Raw genomic sequence first — 18,071 nt, 5'->3', positions numbered from 1 at the left:
TCGTTCCATAAGATACTAGTGTTTAAGCGGCTAATTGTTGCTCTTCTCATATCTTTTCTTATGTTTACAAAATTTCCAATTACTTTCCATTGATAGAGAGATGTTAGTAATGCAAATTTATTTTAGCAGTTACAAACCATTATTTCCAATAGTTACAAACGTTTTTTTTTTACAATTACTAAAATATTAAATACTTTTATGACTGTGGCATGAAATATTATCATTTTACCCTTGCTAAATTACATAAAATCCTATAAATGGAGGTTTTTTTGCTTCATTTGACATACATTGGGAAAACAAAGCTTCTTCTGCTCTCTCTCTCCTCTCTTCCATTATTTCTAAAACTTTAGAATTTTTCTTAAATTGCATTAGAGGAAATTTTGTTTAGGAGTTTGGATTTTAAATAGAACCGTCTGTGACTCCTCCATACTTTCCTGGTAATTGATCCTAATGTGGTTTTTTCGATTAATTCTATTTTCAGATTATTTTAGAAGAGCAATACCAAATTGAGTTCTACCTTCCTTATTTGGGTGTACAAATATCGAAGAATTGTGTTAACCTTGGGGGACGACGTCCACTATACAATTACACCAATCAAGACGAATTCATTTCTAAGGCAATAATTATTCTACAATACAATAAAAATTTATTTATTTAATATTGGTTTATTTTCTAATCAGTGCTAACAAATTTGTTTTACAATAGTATATTTGCCAACATATTTGCCAACAAGTACAACAAAAATATAAAATCTTATTTAACAAAGTTAAAACTAGTTTAAAGAGTCTTATTGTGCTAATAAATAATAATGTCCAGCTGACAAAAAAGATCATCAGCTTGATTCAAATTCTCAGAAAAATAAAGTTGAATATTAAACATGGTAACCTGTAATTGTGAAGCCTCTTCCAATGATCTCTCCACCAAAGAACCAGGCATAGCACTCAACTCCAATCAGAGCAGCCATGCTTGCATTTTCAATGTTCCAAGCTTCCTTTGTTTTCAGAAGCTCTTTAAGGGAATCAAGCTCTTTCCAGAACGCCTCGTATCTTCTTGGAATACTGCAGTTACATCAACAATTTGTACCAACGTCATGGACTCATGGACATCTATACACAAGTATGATTGTACCAAACTATCATCTTCCACACATATACATAACTTAAAAAACACACTCGAATTTGGGTAGCTAGTGCATTTGTCAATAAGTAATTATAGAAAACTAATCGGGTGCTAAGAATCAGATTATATCATGTTATATAACTTAAAGAAACAGCCAATATGAGTAGCAGTTTTTAACACTAATGGATCATTGGTTTCATGAACTTGCATCATTCAAGGAATACCCAAGTTGTCAAAAAGTTCCATTGATTGTCCCTGTACATCTTAAACGACCAAAAGATGAAGGGATAAAGTACTAAACATGCATGAAATATTCAGCAGTAGAGTGAAAGTGAAAGGCTTTGGAAGAAACTACCTGGCAAGTCGAGTATAAAATAATTGTTTTGCCAACAATTGGCATGTTTCTACGCTGGATGGTTCCTTGATGTATGTTTTGTTCCGTTTCATCAGCTCCCTGTAATAAGAACCTCCATTCTTGGTCACCAACTGTGAAACTTGAATAGCCCGTTCCATCATCTCCCTGCAATAAGGACCTCCATTCTTGGTCACCAACTGTGAAACTTGAATAGCCCGTTCCTTCATCTCCTTGTAATAAGGACCTCCATTCTTGGTCACCAACCGTGACACTTGAATAGTCTTTGTTTGAAACTGTTGAAACCTTGACGCCATGGAAATTACCTTAAAAAAAAATCGTAATTGTATCATCGAATATTATTATATTACAGTAATTCATCAATATACCTGAAAAGTACCTGTAACTCTAAGAGTAAAAATAAAACAAGAGATGAACAAAACATATAAAACAAAAACACCAGTCAATCGAAACGAAACCTAAAAAAAAATGATGATGAAAGAGTGACCATTAAAAATTCAATAAACTAATCCCTATAATGACTTTTTAGCACTTTCTTCAAAGAAGGCTTTCCTTTTTTTACTTTTTATCTTTTCTTATGTCTTCCCTACACTTTGCTTTTTTTTTTTTTCTAAGATGCCAAACAACATGTAATGCATGAACCACCAAGTAAGCATTTGTGGAGAATTTCGAATGATAAACACGACGTAAGCAAAATTACCTTCTCTGTAAAAAGAATTTCTTCTTCTTCTTTGTCCCCTCGCCCCCTAGTTTATATATATAAAAAGTGTCGAGTGGCTGAAATTTGATGGAGTGACTTCACTGATATGAAGCCACGAAAATAGGGGAGGTTTAGTTGTTTAATTTGGACTCGTTTTTGAAGCATTCAAACGGTAATTAAGTCTTTTTGCACCTAATATAATATTTACTAAACTACAAAAATAATCGCATTTGTTTGTAAACTTCTAAAAACCTGTGAGTGAAGGAAAATAGCTTGTTAAGCAAACCAGTGAATTTTATCTGTACACAAACCAGAATTTTTTCAAATAAAAAAAACATATAAAAAACTAAATATTGCAAACAATTTCTTGGGAAAACTATGTTCAAATATAAATTAATGGCAATAAGGAGGTCATTTGAACTAATTCAGGTGCCATTAAAAATAACTATAGTTACAAATAACTATTCAATTAAAAATAAATTTTTTATTATTTTATAATAAATTTAATAATAAAGTATACCAACACTCACTCAATTTTAATCTCAATATTAAAACAATCACTTAACTTCCAGTTACTAAAATTTAAAAAAAATAATAAATTAATCACCACTAATTATTTTTCGTTACAGAAACTTCGATTTTTTATCCTTCTCTCCCCCTCCCCTCTTGTCTTCCTCCCCTGTCGCCGCTCTCTCATCCCTCTCTCACTTCCCCACCATCCCTCCCCTTATTCTGATTCTCTCTCTCTCCTCCATTGTCCCTATGCTATCCTTCTCCATCACTATCTCTTTCCCTATCCCTCGCTAATGAAAACTACATAATCCGATACCCCCTTCCTAAAACATCCACTCCTCTCAAACATCAAATCTAATAATAAAACGAAAATATAAAATTTCATCAAAGATTTCTTCTTCTTCTTTCCTTCTTTTCCCGATCTTGTTCTTCGTTTGGAGAAAGTTTTAAACTAAAAATAATATTTTTTATTGATTAAATTACTAAGTTGAAATTAAAAACAATTTATTAGCATATAAAAAATTATTACGTGATAATAAGTAATGTTAATTAATGTAATAGTATATCATGTGAAATCTAATTGACCTGGCCATATCTTTGAAAAATTCTATTAAAAATATATACTATTAATTAAAAAAACAGTTAAATCTGTAAAATCATTTAATATAACTAAATAAATTAAAAATAATAAAAAGATAATTTTTTATAATTAAATATGATTTCATTTTAAATATGATAATAATTAAATTGTGTTAAAATAAATTTTTTTTATAATTCATAGAAATTGAATCATGAGATTAACATTATAAAAAAATTAATATATTAGTAATTTAAATGTACCTATAATGTACAAGTTTATTGTTTTCCTCAATTTATATGAGAAAATAAATATATCTTATATTAAATTCTATATTTTATAATTAAATTTAAAATTAATTAATTTTATTAACAAATACTAATCAAATCAATTCAATCAAATACAAATCTTGGCTTCACAAATAACTTACAAAGTTCTATTTGAGATATTAAAATTAAATAAAATTTGCTAAATTAAAAATTAGTATTTTGTATGTTTCTCTTCTTTTTTTCTTTTTTTTTAATCAATAAAATTAGCGGATATGATCTTAAAATAAAAATAAATAATTATTTTATAAATAATTTGTGTTGGAAAATAAACGTTAAACCTATATTTTTAGTGTTAAGAATTAAAGGTAAAGTCTATTAATATAATTAACTATAAATTGTTATGGAAATAATTGAACGTTAGGTTTTACGTTTATTTTCTATAACAATTTATCAATATAAAATCATTATAGTCATTTTATTTTATTAATAATATTATAACTTAATTAGACTTTAGATCCATATTAAAATACACTTATTAATTTATATCAATCATCACTTAATTAGTGTTACGATTATATATTTGGTATATGATATTTACAACTTATACTTGGCACTTAAACCATTTTTCTAGATTTATCTATTGCAATGCCCCAAAAGTTATATTTTTGTTCCTGTGAATTTATGACTCACAAGTGTGCATCTGCTTTAGTGGTTAAGTATTCTAGGTGTGTATGAGAGGTCCCAAGTGTAAATCTTAGCTTGGGCAAATTTTGGTATTTTTCTGAATAAAGCCTTAACCTTACTCAGTAGGCTTAAGTTTAATTAATTGTAAAATTATATTAGAATGGGTTTGCTAGTCTAGTGGTTAAGTGGAGTGTTATTGTGCTAAAGGTCCTATGTTCTAAACTTTGTGTGAGCGTATTGTTAAACTTTTTGCTTGGCTTTGGGAGAGTGTTTCGATTGCATGGGGATTCTAGGTAGTGGGTTTAGTGGAGAGATTTGAGGGATATGAAGAAGTTATGGGATTTATCTCCATCATTTTTTCTTTTTTCAAAATTTCGGTCTTTTTCCCCAAAATTTCTAAAGTGATTCTCTGCTATTCTGCCGAATTTCTCTCTTGGATTTCCCTCTTTTCCCTTTTCTTTTCCTTTTGTTCCCTACTTCTTCTTTTCGTCTAGCAATAGGTTGTTGCACGTGTGCAAGATTGGTAAGTGTAATGGGCCAAAATTATCCGGCTCAAATCACTAGAAATAATAAACCCAAAAAAATGAAACTAACCCAATTACATTAAACAGGCCCAATACCTATGGCCCAAAACCTAAATCTAAACGGCCAACCTAGGAAACCCTAGGTCACCCACGCCACAACCCCCATGCTGCAGCCCTTACGCACATTCGCCCCAGCTCGCGCGTCGCGCGCCCCACGTCCGTGCTCCACGTCTTCACGACCTGCAGCTTGGGCAAAAGAATAGCCAGAAACTACTTGTATTTTGGCTATAAAGCCTTCAAATTTTGATTGTAAAGAGAGGATTTTTTCCCTTTTTTTCAGAGAAATAGAATACGGGTTAAAGTACAAAGTACACAAAATCAATAGAGAGCAACCAAAAGAGTATTTCGAAGGTGATTACTTATTGTAATTTTATTTTGTTTTCCTCTTTTTCATTTTTTTCTCCCTTTTCATTGGAATTCACGACACATGCGAAAGATCGGAGAGAGGAGAAGAGGCTTACAGCTCATCGTGCTCGCACCGTTGGAGGGCCTTGCTTCACTATTACAAGCAGGCAGTTGAAGCTTGGTATTAGCCTTTTTTCGGCTGGAAGCAAGGGGAAATTAAGGAGAAGAGAGAGTTTAGGGTTTTTTTTAAATAAAGGTGAAAATGTTTTTGAAACAAAAACTGGTTTAAATCATAAAAGTGAAACGGTGTCGTTTAGTGGGGGCTAGACCCGCGCGTTGACCCAACCCGCAAGGGAAGGTCCGCGCATTTTTGTTTTAAAAGGGGTTATTGCGCGTTTGATCCCTCCCCTTTTGCGCTGACTTGCAATTAAAACCTGTTTATATTTTCCTTGTTTTTTAAATTGTCTTAGGAATTTGTGCGTTTACTAATAAACCGTAATTTATACATATTTTTACCCCATGCTTAACGTATTTATGGATGGTTTCTCCTTAGAATTGGTGAATTTGATGCTCCTAATCCTTTAATTTCATGTTTTATACTTAGGTGAGCATAGGAGAATAAAAAGAGTGAGAAATGGGCTGAAAACGGAGAAAATAGACCCACATAGGAAAACAACATGGCTTAGACTTCCTCACATGGGCGTGTCACATGGTCGTGTCCCTTTGGCAAGGTCAAAGTACGATTTACATGGGTAGATCACACGCCCGTGCCCATTTAACAGCCTTGACCACAGCCTTAAGCAATCGCATATGGGCGTGTCACATGGGCATGTCCCTGCCGAGCCTATGTTTAGTCCAATTCGGAAAAGGCCAATTTTGAGGACTCTTAGGCATTCCAAAGCCTATTTAAACTCATGAAGAGGCACTTGGATAGGGGACGCACAGGAGGAAGTAAGGAATTGCTCAAGGAAAGCCAATCGATCCATTTCAGAAGCCGGATTCACCATCAAGACTGAAGATCTCCATTCAAATTCCCCTAGGAGTTTTGGGTTTTCGTATGTTTTGTTATTTTTATTCTTTTGAGATGTGTTCTTTCATTATTATGAACTAAAACCCCTAAATACCTAAGGGGAATGAAACCTAAGACGGATCTTGTTATTATTTTCTGAATTGTATGATAAATATTTGACTTGTTCTTAATTATTTGTTCTTAATTCTTGTTTTGTTATTCCAAGATATTGATTCAAGTTAAGCTCTTATTCAGAGGAGGAATAGACCCTGTCTAAGAGTAAATTTGTCATAATTAAGCGAAGTTGATTGCGCGCCTAGAGATAGGGCGGCAAGATTTTGCTGGATTAGGGTGAAACCTAATAAGGGGATCCATAGATCGAGTTAATGCAACCCTAGGGCGTTAATTAGAAAGAGATTTCAATTATTCAATCTAGGGTTAGACGTTGTTAGTCTCGAGAGAGATAATAATATAACTTAAGGATCTTTACGGAACAAGTTGAATGAATAAATCGTTCGATTTAGAGTCAAATAACAAGTGAAGTCTAGGTGGATTTTTCCTTAGGTATTGTCTTAATCAATCGAGTTTTCCAAAAAAGTATTTTCCCTAAATTTCTTTTCTGTGATTTCTTAGTTTAATTAATTAGTTAGATAAACAAAACCCTTTTATTTTTTAGGCTAGATAATAAAAAGAAAGTTGATACTAGTAATTTTAGTTCCTTTAGGTTCGATAATCTGGTCTTGCTAAAGCTATACTACTGTTCGATAGGTACACTTGCCTTCATCGTGATAATAGTTAGTTTCAAGAACGATTCATTATAAATATTTAAAACCTATCACGAATATCACGTATCAAGTTTTTGGCGCCGTTGCCGAGGAACTAAGATATTAGGAAAACTCGGTTTTTATTACTTTAGCCATTTACTTTTACTGTAATTTAAATTTTATTCTAATTTTTCTTACTAATTCTTCTTTTTCCTTTTTTCTGGCAGGTTCTTATAGTTTATGACTAGAAGAAACCCGTCAGGACCATTACTTTTTGACAGTGAAATTGATTGCACAGTTCGCAGAAACCAAAGAGAAATAAGGCAAAGCTTAAGATACACAGAGGGCAATACTTCAACCACAACTAAGGAGATAGTTGAAAACCAAGAAAATTCGCTGCCTTTTGCGATTGTTACTGATCCAGTAAATCAGAATCCTACTCCATACACTATGTATGATTATGCTAAACCTAATTTAACAAGAACTGGGTCAAGTATAGTTAGACCTGCTATTGCACAATTCAAATGATACAACAGTTTGTTCAGTTTGATGGTTTGCAGGATGAAGATCCCAGTGCTCACTTGGCAAATTTCCTAGAATTTTGCGATACCTTTAAAATTAATGGTGTTTCTGATGACGCCATCCGGCTTCGATTGTTTCCCTTTTCGTTAAGGAATAAGGCTAAACAATGGTTGAACTCGTTACCACGAGGGTCAATCACTACTTGGGAACAAATGACCGAAAAGTTTTTATTAAAATATTTTTCGTCGGCTAAAACAACTAAATTACGTAATGATATCTCTTCTTTTGTGCAGATGGATTTAGAAACACTCTACGATGCATGAGAGAGGTATAATGACCTTTTGCGAAGATGCCCTCACCATGGTTTACCACTCTGGCTACAGGTTCAAACTTTTCATAATGGCCTGAATCCTTCGACTCGACAAATGGTTGACGTAACTGCTGGCGGAACCATCAATAATAAAACACCTGAAGATGCCTATGAATTTATAGAGAAGATGTCACTGAATAACTATTAGTGGTAAGTCATGAGGACAAAGCCAACAAAAATAGCCGGTGTTTATAACATCGATTCGGTTACCATGCTCTCTAAGTAGTAGAACTCTTGAATCAGAAAATTGATGGTTTTCTTAGTTCTTCACAGGTTCACCTAGTAATGCAGTGCGAAGCAAATGGAGGTGGATCGAGCAATTCAGAATACCCACCTTATGGCCACAACATGGAGAATGAGCAGTTAAATTACATTGGTAATAATCCTCGATCTCAAAACAATCCTTATAGCAATACTTACAATGCAGGTTGGAGGAATCACCCAAATTTTTCATGGGGAGGCCAAGGAAATCAGAAACTACCACCCTCTCCAGGCTTTCAGCAACCACCATACCAACAGGAGAAAAAGCTGAACCTTAAGGAGATGCTAACCAAATTTATCTCGGTGTCAGAGACTCGTTTTCAAAATATCGAGATGGCACTCAAAAATCAATAAGCATCGATCTAAGGGCTCGAAACTCAAATTGGACAGTTGGCTAAGATGATTTCAGAAAGAGCACCAGGAAATCTACCTAGTAACACCGAACCCAATCCAAAAGCACATGTGAAAGCAGTTACACTGAGGAGTGGGAAAGTGTTAGCTGAATCAGAAAAGAAGCCACAACAAAAAACTGACAGAAGCAAAGGAGAGGAGGTAAAACCCGAAAGCAATGACAATCCAATGTCGAAGGAATATAAACCACCAATTCCATACCCAGAAAAGTTGAAGAAAGACCGCATGGATGCACAATTTGGTAAATTCCTTGAACTTTTTAAACAACTACATATTAACTTACCTTTTGTTGAAGCAATATCGCAGATGCCTACATATGCAAAATTTTTAAAGGAGCTCCTAACAAACAAAAGGAAGTTTGAAGACTTATCTACAATGGAACTTAATGAGGAATGCTCGGCTATACTCCAAAACAAACTGCCAACCAAACGAAAAGATCTAAGAAGTTTTACTATGCCCTGCTTAATTGGTAGTTTTAACGTTGATAAGGCACTAGCTGATTTAGGAGCTAACATTAATTTGATGCCATATAAAATGTTTAAACAACTTGGTCTTGGGGAACCTAAACCCACTAGGATGAGTATTCAACTAGCTGATAGATCTGTTAAATATCCTAGGGGTATTATAGAAAACATACTTATAAAAGTAGATAAATTTGTATTCCCTGTTGAGTTCGTTGTGCTTGATATGGATGAAGATGTTGAAGTGCCTTTAATCTTAGGGCGTCCATTTTTAGCCACTGCTAGGGCTGTTATTGATGTGGGTGATGGTAAAATGGTACTTAGAATAGGTGACGAAGAAATCGTTTTTAAAATTTATGATGCCATGAGTTTTTCTAGGGAACATGATGACTCATGTTATTTTATTAACTCTATTGATCATGCTGCTTAAGACTCTTTTCAGGAAATCATACATAAGGACAGGTTGGAACTGTGCCATGCCCAATGAGAGGAGATAGATGATGATGATTCCGAGATAGGTAAAATAAAAGCTAAATTGAACTTCAATGAATCTTCCCAAAGACAAGTAGAATATGAGGACATTAAAGGGAACGATGATTTTAAGCAAAAACCCTCTATTGAAGAACCTCCGAAACTGGAACTCAAACAATTACCAAATCACTTGGAATAAGCATTCTTTGGAAATAATTCTACATTACCAGTTATTATTGCGTCTAACTTGCAACCCAAAGAGAAAGAAGAATTAATCCAAGTATTAAAAGAATATAAAAAGGCCATAGCTTGGAAAATTTCTGACATTAAAGCGATCAACCCTTCTTTTTGCACCCACAAAATTTTAATGGAAGATGAATATAAGCCATGTGTGCAAGTTCAAAGATGACTGAACCCCAACATGAAGGAAGTTGTTAAAGTCGAGGTAATTAAACTTCTAGATGCTGGAATTATTTATCCTATTTTTGACAGTTCTCGGGTAAGTCCAGTGCAGGTTGTTCCTAAGAAAGGAGGCATGGCTGTGGCAGCCAATGAGAAGAATGAACTAATTCCAACTAGGATAGTCACAGGTTGGAGAGTTTGCATTGACTATAGGAAGCTAAATGATGCCATGAGAAAAGATCACTTCCCTTTTCTATTCATTGACCAAATGTTGGAAAGACTATTAGGGCACATGTACTACTGCTTCTTAGACGGACTATCTAGCTATTTTCAAATCCCAATAGCTCCTGAAGATCAGGAAAAAATGACATTCACATGTCTATACGGTGCATTTGCTTATCGAAGAATGCCCTTTGGATTATGTAATGCTCATGCTACGTTCCAACGCTGCATGATAGCCATCTTTGACGAACTCGTAGAAGCTATCATGGAGGTATTTATGGATGATTTCTCGGTATTCGGTAACTCTTTCCATCTTTTCCTTAAAAATTTAAAATGAGTTCTAATAAGATGTGAGGAACGAACCTTGTACTTAACTGGGAAAAATGTCACTTTATGGTTCAAGAAGGTATTGTCTTAGGACATAAAATTTCTAGTAAAGGATTGAGGTTGATAAATCTAAAGTCGAAATCATTGAAAAATTACCTCCTCCTAGTTCGGTTAAGGCTATTAGAAGTTTTTTAGGATATGCTGGGTTTTATAGAAGATTTATTAAAGATTTTTCTAAAATAGCTAAGCTTTTGACCAAATTACTAGAAAAAGATATGCTCTTTAATTTTGATCAGGAATGTTTAGAAGCATTTAATACTCTAAAGGATAAATTGATTAATGCTCCAATTATAATAGCACCTAATTGGAATTTACCTTTTGAAATAATATGTGATGCGAGTGACTTTGCAGTAGGTGCAATTTTGGGATAGCGAAGGGACAAGCACTTTCAACCTATTTATTATGCTAGCAAAACTTTGACAGCCGCATAGGAGAACTACACCACCACAGAGAAAGAATTGTTAGTTGTGGTTTTTGCATTCGATAAATTTAGGCCATACCTAATATTGTCTAAAGTTGTCGTTTATACTGACCATTCTGCCCTTCGCTACCTGTTAACTAAGACTGATGCAAAACCATGACTCATTCGATGGATTTTGTTATTACAGGAATTCGACTTGGAAATTCAAGATAAGAAAGGAGCAGAAAATCTTGTAGCTGATCATTTATCCAGGCTTGAAAATTCAAGTATTAAAGAGCTAGATAAAGTGGAAATAAATGATTCGTTCCTTGAAGAACAATTTTTTTGCTATTTCTGACTCGGAAGTACCTTGGTTTGCAGACATCGCGAATTTTTTAGCCGCTAACGTTATCCCAAAAAGGTTGACACATCAGCAAAAGAAACGATTCTTTACTGATGTGAAAAACTAATTTTGGGAAGATCGTTTTCTTTTCTATATATGTGCAGATCAAGTCATTTGGCGATGCGTTACAAGAACAGAAGCATTAAAAATCTTAGAACATTGGCACTTAGGACTAGCTGGAGGACATTACGGTGGAAATAAGATCGCACATAAAATACTTGAATCAGGTTTTTATTGGCCCACCTTATTCAAAGATGCCAACAGGTATGTTATTTCTTGTGACAAATGCAAAAGGACAGGTAATATCTCTAACCGTGATGAAATGCCTCAGACATATATGCTTTCATGTAAAATATTTGATGTTTGGGGTATCGACTTCATGGGTTCATTTCCTAGTTCATTTGGGAATAAATACATCTTAGTACCTGTCGATTATATGTCTAAATGGGTTGAAGCCCAAGCTCTGCCTACAAATGATGCTAGAGTAGTGGTACGTTTCCTTAAAAAACTTTTCTCTTGATTTGGAACACCTAGATTAATCATCAGCGATAGGGGGACTCATTTATGTAACGCCCAATTTGAAAAGACCCTTAAGAAATATGGAGTTTACCACCGAACAACTACCCCTTACCGCCCTCAAACTAGTGGCCAAGTCGAAGTGGTAAATCGAGAACTTAAACGTATCCTAGAAAAGATGGTAGGATTAAACAGGAAAAATTGGACAGTGAAAGTAGATGACGCATTATGGGCTTATAGAACTACTTTTAAAACCCCCATAGGAACATCACCATACAAACTCGTTTATGGAAAAAGTTGTCATCTACCATTTGAGTTAGAACACAAAGCATTCTGGGCTATAAAATTTCTAAACTTTGATCCCAAACTTGCAGGTGAAAATAGGTTGATACAGTTAAACGAGTTAGATGAATGACGAACCTATGGATATGAAAATTCAAGACTATACAAGGAAGCAATGAAACGACACCATGATGCTTGGTTAAAACAAAATAAATAATTTGAAGTTGGAGATCTTGTACTATTATATAACTCGAGACTCAAATTGTTCCCTGGGAAGCTTAAATCACGATGGTCAGGTCTGTTCGTAGTCAAAACAGTTTTTCCATATGGCACCATAGAAATAAGCCACCCATCGCATGGTACTTTCAAAGTAAATGGACATCGCCTCAAACCTTACAACGGTGAGAAATTTAAAGATGACAGGGAGGAGCTACGGCTCCACGAATCTCCTTAAGTATACTCACACGGTAAAGTCTAGCTTAGACTTTAAATAAGCGCTTCTCGGGAGGCAACCCGAGCACTAACAATATTACTTTCTTTAAATTTTAGTTTTTAAAATCTAACATACTAACCAAATAATTGAACACAAGCTTTTCAGAACCACACGGCCAGGCACACGGGCGTGCCATAGGTCGTGCACATAACAGGGATGCAACACGGCAGTGCGATACGACCGTGTGAAAACAGGGCAAAAATTTCTTCCCCAACACGGGATGCGATAAGTAGCCACGGTCGTGCGACATGACCGTGGGTGAAACTGGTAAAATAACACGGGTGTACAAAACGCCCGTGTTTTGAAACCGTGGGTAAACCTGTCAATTTAACACGGGCGTGGGAGAAGCGAACGGAGATCGACCCGGTCGTGCAACATGGCCATGTGCACCAATGCGCCTAGTTTTGAAAACTACGAAACGCACGGGCTGAGATTAGAGCACACGGGCGTGCCCCATGGTCGTGTGCCCCAATTTCTCTATAAACACTTATTATTTATTTTATTTTATTTTTATCTCTATATTTTGAAATTATTTTTTTATTTCCTTTTAATACTATTTTATCCTGAGTTTTTACAATTTTTATTCTTCGGCTATTTCACTACGAGTAATTATGCTTTAGTATACCTCTTAAAAAGTTCCTGATTTTATCACAGTTAGAAAGAGCTCCAAAGCTCATCCTCGTATAGGAACTAAAAACTCCACCGGGAAAGGTTCTCCACGACTACCATGTCCTGCTCGACCACGACCATAACTACCACCAGATATAATATTCTTTTGATGCAGGACTATGGACTAATGAACCGCTACCACCACCGGAGTATCCTCCTCCACTCTCACGTCGATTATCCTCCAAAACTCCAGTTCAAGGAATTCATTCATCACTCAGGAAGTTTCACTTCTCTCCCTATCTTATGATTATTAATCTATCTTTTTCATTATATCTATCTTTGTACATTGAGGGCAATGTACATGTTAAGTGTGGCGGGTCTTTTATCCCTAAATTGTGTCTTATTCTCATGTAAATCATTTATATCACTATTAGAATGAATTTTAATTAATTTATGATTTTTATTGATATGTCTTGAATTAAAACATAGGCATTTATGCATTGAGTGTTTAAACTTTAAGACATTAGGGAATCAACATGATAAGTTGATTTTTGAAGAATTAAAAACTTTTAGGTTGTTTTTCCCAAGTTTAGGTATTATCTTGAGTTGAAATTTACATGTTTAAACATCAAAAAGCCATAGTTTTGTGAGATTTTGAGCCTTTAGAGCATCTATCATTTCTTTCATTCTCACTTTTATTGTTGCTTTGAGTGCGTCAGTATTGAATTGTTATTCTAGAACTTGCTTGATTATGCATGTCAAGACCACACCATTTGAGTTGATATGTCAAAATGATAAAGGCACTTAGGTTTAACCCACTCACTCCACAAAAGCCTACCTTTATAATTAACCCTCAGTGAACCCCTTTGAGCCTAACAAGCCATTAATTGATTTACCCTCAATATTAACCCATAAACCATTATTGTTGAAATCCCCTAATTTGATCCCTATTTTTTCAAGATTTGATTTAAACTAATTGCTTCGCTATGTTTTGCTCTTCTATGTAGCTGACTTGTTCCTAGATAAAAAAAATTCATACTTACATATTAGTAGTAATTCGGTATTGTTGAGCCGCAGTATCTAAATTCCATCTTCTGAGAAGAAGCTCACTTGTACTCAATTGATGTTTAATTACTTTTTCTAGTTAGGCAAATTTTCAATTCAATCTCGATTCTAACCTTTTCTTTCAGCTTGTGACCACATCCCCTAACCAAAGCCACGTTACAACATTTTAAAGACCTTTTGATTGATGTTCATCTCAATATATAGCAGTGGAGATTTGATTTTCATGCAAGCATATGGTAATAACTTTTTATTATTGACTATTGAGTGCTTCATGTGTTATCCTTAAACACCTCGAGTGATTTGAGTGAATCTTTAGTGAGGATGTGAAAATCTATGATATTTTGAGTCGAAGGTAATTACTTAGATGATGGGAGACACTTATGCTTTCATGATAAAATACTCAACTTGGAATGTTTGAAACTTTGATGTTCATTCAGTCAAATTCTCAATGTATGATTACTTATGGATTATTTTGAGATATTATTAAAAGGAATTATAAGTTAAGAAGAATTTATTTTGATTGTAAGTTGAGGGTTTTGCTTGAGGACAAACAAATGCTTAAGTGTGGGGGTATTTGATAAACCGTAATTTATACATATTTTTACCCCATGCTTAACACATTTATGGATGGTTTCTCCTTAGAATTGGTGAATTCGATGCTCCTAATACTTTAATTTCATGTTTTATACTTAGGTGAGCATAGGAGAATAAAAAGAGCGAGAAACGGGCCGAAAACAGAGAAAATAGACCCACATGGGAAAACAACACAGCTTGGACTTCCTCACACGGGCGTGTCACATGGCCGTGTCCCTTTGGCAAGGTCAAAGCACGATTTACACGGGTAGACCACACCCCCGTGCCTATTTACAAGCATTGACCACGGCCTTAAGCAATCGCACACGGGCGTGTCACACGGGCGTATCCCTGCCGATCCCAAGTTTAGCCCAATTCAAAAAAGGCCAATTTTGAGGGCTTTTAGGAATTCCAAAGCCTATTTAAACACCTGAGGAGACACCTAGACGGGGGATGCACAGGAGGAAGCAAGGAATTTCTCAAGGAAGGCCGATCGATCCATCTCAAAAGCCAGATTCACCATCAAGACTGAAGATCTCCCTTCAAATTCCCCTAGGAGTTTTGGGTTTTCTTATGTTTTGTTATTTTTATTCTTTTGAGATGTGTTCCTTCATTAGTATGAAATAAAACCCCTAAATACCTAAGGGGAATGAAACCTAAGACGGATCTTGTTATTATTATCTGAATTGTATGATAAATATTTGACTTGTTCTTAATTATGTGCTCTTAATTCTTGTTTTGATATTCCAGGATACCGATTCAAGTTAAGCTCTTATTCAGAGGAGGAATAGACCCTGTCTAAGAGTAAATTTGTCATAATTAAGTGGAGTTGATTGCGCGCCTAGAGATAGGGTGACAAGATTTTGCCGGATTAGGGTGAAACCTAATAAGGGGATCCATAGGTCGAGTTAATGCAACCCTAGGGCGTTAATTAGAAAGAGATTTCAATTATTCAATCTAGGGTTAGATGTTGTTTGTCTTGAGAGAGATAATAATATAACTTAGAGATCTTTACGGAACAAGTTGAATGACTAAATCGTCCGATTGAGAGTCAAATAACAAGTGAAGTCTAGGTGGATTTTTCCTTAGGTATTGTCTTAATCAATCGAGTTTTCAAAAAAGTATTTTCCCTAAATTTCTTTTTTTGTGATTTCTTAGTTTAATTAATTAGTCAGATAAACAAAACCCTTTTATTTTTTAGGCTAGATAAAAAAAAGAAAGTTGATACTAGTACTTTTAGTTTCTTTGGGTTCGATAATCCGATCTTGCTAAAGCTATACTACTGTTCGATAGGTACACTTGCCTTCATCGTGATAATAGTTAGTTTCAAGAACGATTCATTATAAATATTTAAAACCTGTCACGAATATCACGTATCATCTACTCATTTTAGTCCGCACTGAAACGATTCGTTTTGGGGCATGGTTTATTTGCTTTTTTTGTCCGTGCAAATCCACGCGCATTGCGCTTTGGTCCTTGGCTTTAATTTCAATGTTATATTTTATTTATTAACTATCCCTTTAAGTTTGATTTTATTTCAATTGAGTTTTTCTTTCATTTCAATATGTTTTTATATTTTCTTTATTTTCCTTTGTTTTTATTTTGTTGATTTTTATTTCACTTATTTTAAATTCTCTTTTATAAATTTTTATGTTTTAAAGACTTATGTGATATTTAAATATTCTTATACATTTTTTTGTATTTACAAATAATTTAGTCTTTTTATAAATATATATTATTGGTGATATATTATTTTATGTAAATATTCTTCCTTTTAAAATCTATTCATATATAATTTATTTTCTAAAAACCCTATTTTATTGTTTTTTATTATTTCAAACACTTTTATAAACTTATATTCTTATATACCAATTATTTATATTAAGTTGTTTTTTTTATGTAAATTGATATATGTATTATTTTGTATATTATTTACTTTTAAACATTTATTTTAAAATTCATTTGTATTACTATTTAATATACTGTTTACTTTTATTTTTCTACTTTTTTTTAAAACTATTATACCTATGATTTGTTTTAAAACCTTTGTATTATTTGTCTAGTAATTCTTTCAAATTTTCCTCTCTTCCTTATTATTCATTTTATTTTATTTTAAAACTTGAAATTTCATTTGTGTAATTTGCTTGGAATTTCTTTTAAATTGGCCTAACTCATTAGCCTTCGGTTATTAACATTTGTATTTATATAGCATATAATATGTTGCCATTGCATGTACCCTAACTCATTCCTTTGTGTTTTCTCATTATTTATTCATGTAATATTATTGCCCCGAATTTTTATTTCATGCTCAATACTAAGTTATTGCATCATGATTTTAAATTCCAACTTTTCGCCCAACATCAAATGTTTTTTACCCTAAAGTAGACCAAACGAATATATTTTGAGCTCGTTTCATAATTGCTTATTTGGAAACTCTTCAAAACAAGGCAATGTTTTGTGTTTAGAAATTCAAGAAATTGTACCCTAATGTACTGGGTTTCGGTTTTCCGTTTGGCCAAATAACAGAATATCCTTTTAAGATTTCGTTGCATGTTTTGGAAATCATGAGGTGATCTCAGTTTTTGGAAGATTAAAATATCGTGTCCTAACGTGCTGGATGTGGTATTTTATTCCTTTGGAATGAGTGAATCTTAAAATCCAATTCAAGTTGTTCACACATTTTCAAAGGGATCGTATTTTAAATGTTTTTTTTTTAAATTTCAACATTAGGACATTAATTAGTCAATTGGTACCAATTTTGGGCGTTACGAGGGTGCTAACCCTTCCTCGTACGTAATCGAATCCCGAACCCTTTTTCTTGATTTTCGTAGACCCAAAATCATTATTTTAATAAATTAAAATGTTTTATTAAAATGATTAAGGTGATCCGATCACACCTCGAAAAAGATCGGTGGCGACTCTATACCTCGTTTTAAAATCGATTCCTGTTTTTACAAACTTAAAAATGGTTTCGACAGCTTGGCGACTCCACTGGGGACTAATAAGAGAGTCAAGTCGTAAAATTGATTATTTTTTTTTCCTTTTGTCGAAAATTAAAATTTGATTTTTATCATACGATCCTTTCATTGCATTTCATTGGTGTTATGGTTCTCATCATTTTGTTCATGTTTTTGTATTTTGAGTCTTTTTATTTCCTCGCATTGCATTACATGACCATTGTGGTCACACCTTTTAAGTGGGAGTAAGAAACTATGCCTTCGTGAGGTTTTCACCTCCGCATGGACTAGTGGATTGCTTCCGGGATACATCCGTACCTATGTCTTCG

At 34.0% G+C, this 18,071-nt stretch overlaps 1 protein-coding gene and 1 non-coding gene across 2 annotated transcripts; both read right to left on the bottom strand.

The window, feature by feature from the left end:
• Window positions 1–649: 649 nt before the first annotated feature.
• Window positions 650–2,331, bottom strand: LOC107951934 (uncharacterized). Its single transcript, XM_016887120.2, has 3 exons — window positions 2,193–2,331; window positions 1,475–1,797; window positions 650–1,058 (listed from the first exon to the last, which is right to left on the bottom strand). Exons 2-3 carry the CDS (start codon window positions 1,786–1,788, stop codon window positions 872–874), a joined length of 501 nt encoding a protein of 166 aa, XP_016742609.2. The 5' UTR covers window positions 1,789–1,797; window positions 2,193–2,331; the 3' UTR covers window positions 650–871.
• Window positions 2,332–7,719: 5,388 nt separating this feature from the next.
• On the bottom strand, window positions 7,720–7,826 carry LOC121217352 (small nucleolar RNA R71). Its single transcript, XR_005913442.1, has one exon. It is a non-coding gene; the product is annotated as a small nucleolar RNA R71 (small nucleolar RNA).
• Window positions 7,827–18,071: the final 10,245 nt, after the last annotated feature.

Source organism: Gossypium hirsutum, chromosome A02 (genome assembly GCF_007990345.1).
Source record: "Gossypium hirsutum isolate 1008001.06 chromosome A02, Gossypium_hirsutum_v2.1, whole genome shotgun sequence".
Classification (NCBI taxonomy): domain Eukaryota; kingdom Viridiplantae; phylum Streptophyta; class Magnoliopsida; order Malvales; family Malvaceae; genus Gossypium; species Gossypium hirsutum.
Note: the sequence above shows the minus strand (reverse complement) of the source record. Positions and strands in the feature narration are given on the sequence as shown.